The 1,149-nt window shown below is 45.6% G+C and overlaps 1 protein-coding gene across 1 annotated transcript; it reads left to right on the forward strand.

Annotated features, from left to right (window-relative positions):
* The first annotated feature begins 390 nt into the window (after positions 1–390).
* Positions 391–1,143, forward strand: LOC118121720 (apoptosis regulator BAX-like). Its single transcript, XM_035177792.2, has one exon. It carries the CDS (start codon positions 532–534, stop codon positions 1,057–1,059), a length of 528 nt encoding a protein of 175 aa, XP_035033683.2. The 5' UTR covers positions 391–531; the 3' UTR covers positions 1,060–1,143.
* Positions 1,144–1,149: the final 6 nt, after the last annotated feature.

Consider the following 1,149-nt stretch of genomic DNA (forward strand, 5'->3'; position numbering starts at 1 on the left):
CAGTGATTGGCTGTGAACCAGTCCCATACGTCAGTTTATCAGACCCTGATAGTCACTCTGAATTTCTGTCACAACAATCACCACCAGTGTCTCAGTGGGGCAGTTCCCCATATGTGGTTATGACCCCTTTCAACGGTGATGACATCACGAGGGGGTCTAAGCCCCAAACGTACTCTTATTTATATCACATCAATTAAATCTCTTTGTGATTGGCAACATGTTCTGTTCATTCTTCAAATCAGAACAATTTATTGCACAATATTAAACAGTGGAGGGTTAAACAAACTGAGAATCAAACTGGTTTCTATTTTAGTGAAACAGAAAGTGGATCTGGATCCCAGAAACCTGCCTTACCTCACCTATGACTCACTTACTAACATCCACATCTCTCTCAGACACACAACACACACACACACAGCTCCGCCGACTGGACCATCAAGAACAGTTGTTAAGCGTCACTGAAGAGAAGCAGAGTCTCTGAAGAAGTTTCTCTTGAAGTTTTTTTGGTCAAAAAGCTTTTACTTTTTAACCATGGCGTGTGGAGGCAAGGATTCTGTTGAGAGGATAGGAGAGGCCCTGATCAAGAAGGTCATTGAGGAGGAGTTGAAAGACATACCCTTAGAGGACGACCCGTTCCTCACCCTCGATGCTGTGGAAGTAAAGAATGAGCAGGAGGAAGAGCGTGTGAAGGAGGTGAGCGCATTGGTCCGCAAAGTTGGTGACAAATTAAAGGATGACAAGGAGATCCAAGATGGAATAAAGCGGCTTGCACGAGACTTCGAGCTGGGCGGAACTGAAGAGGCCAACAAGATGTTAGAGGCTGTGTTTAATGAGACGTTTAAGGATGGCATCACCTGGGAGAAGATTGTTAGTTTTCTCTATGTTGTTGGCAAGGTGGTAGGCATAATGGCAGTATTAATGGCAGGATCAATGGTGGTGATGGCTCTGTGTCCGTCAGTGAAGCGGATCCTGAGTTGGACTGTCGACTTTTTCAAAAATTATCTCCTGGTCTGGATTCGGGAACAAGGAGGATGGATCCGCTGTTTGGTTCAGTCATGAGCTCTCACTGAGGAGGCCTTCTAATCATCTTCTTCACCGGCATGACTCTCGGAATCTTCACCAGCTGTTGCCTGACCAGTTGACTCTGAC

Source organism: Hippoglossus stenolepis, chromosome 15, assembly GCF_022539355.2.
Source record: "Hippoglossus stenolepis isolate QCI-W04-F060 chromosome 15, HSTE1.2, whole genome shotgun sequence".
NCBI classification, from domain to species: domain Eukaryota; kingdom Metazoa; phylum Chordata; class Actinopteri; order Pleuronectiformes; family Pleuronectidae; genus Hippoglossus; species Hippoglossus stenolepis.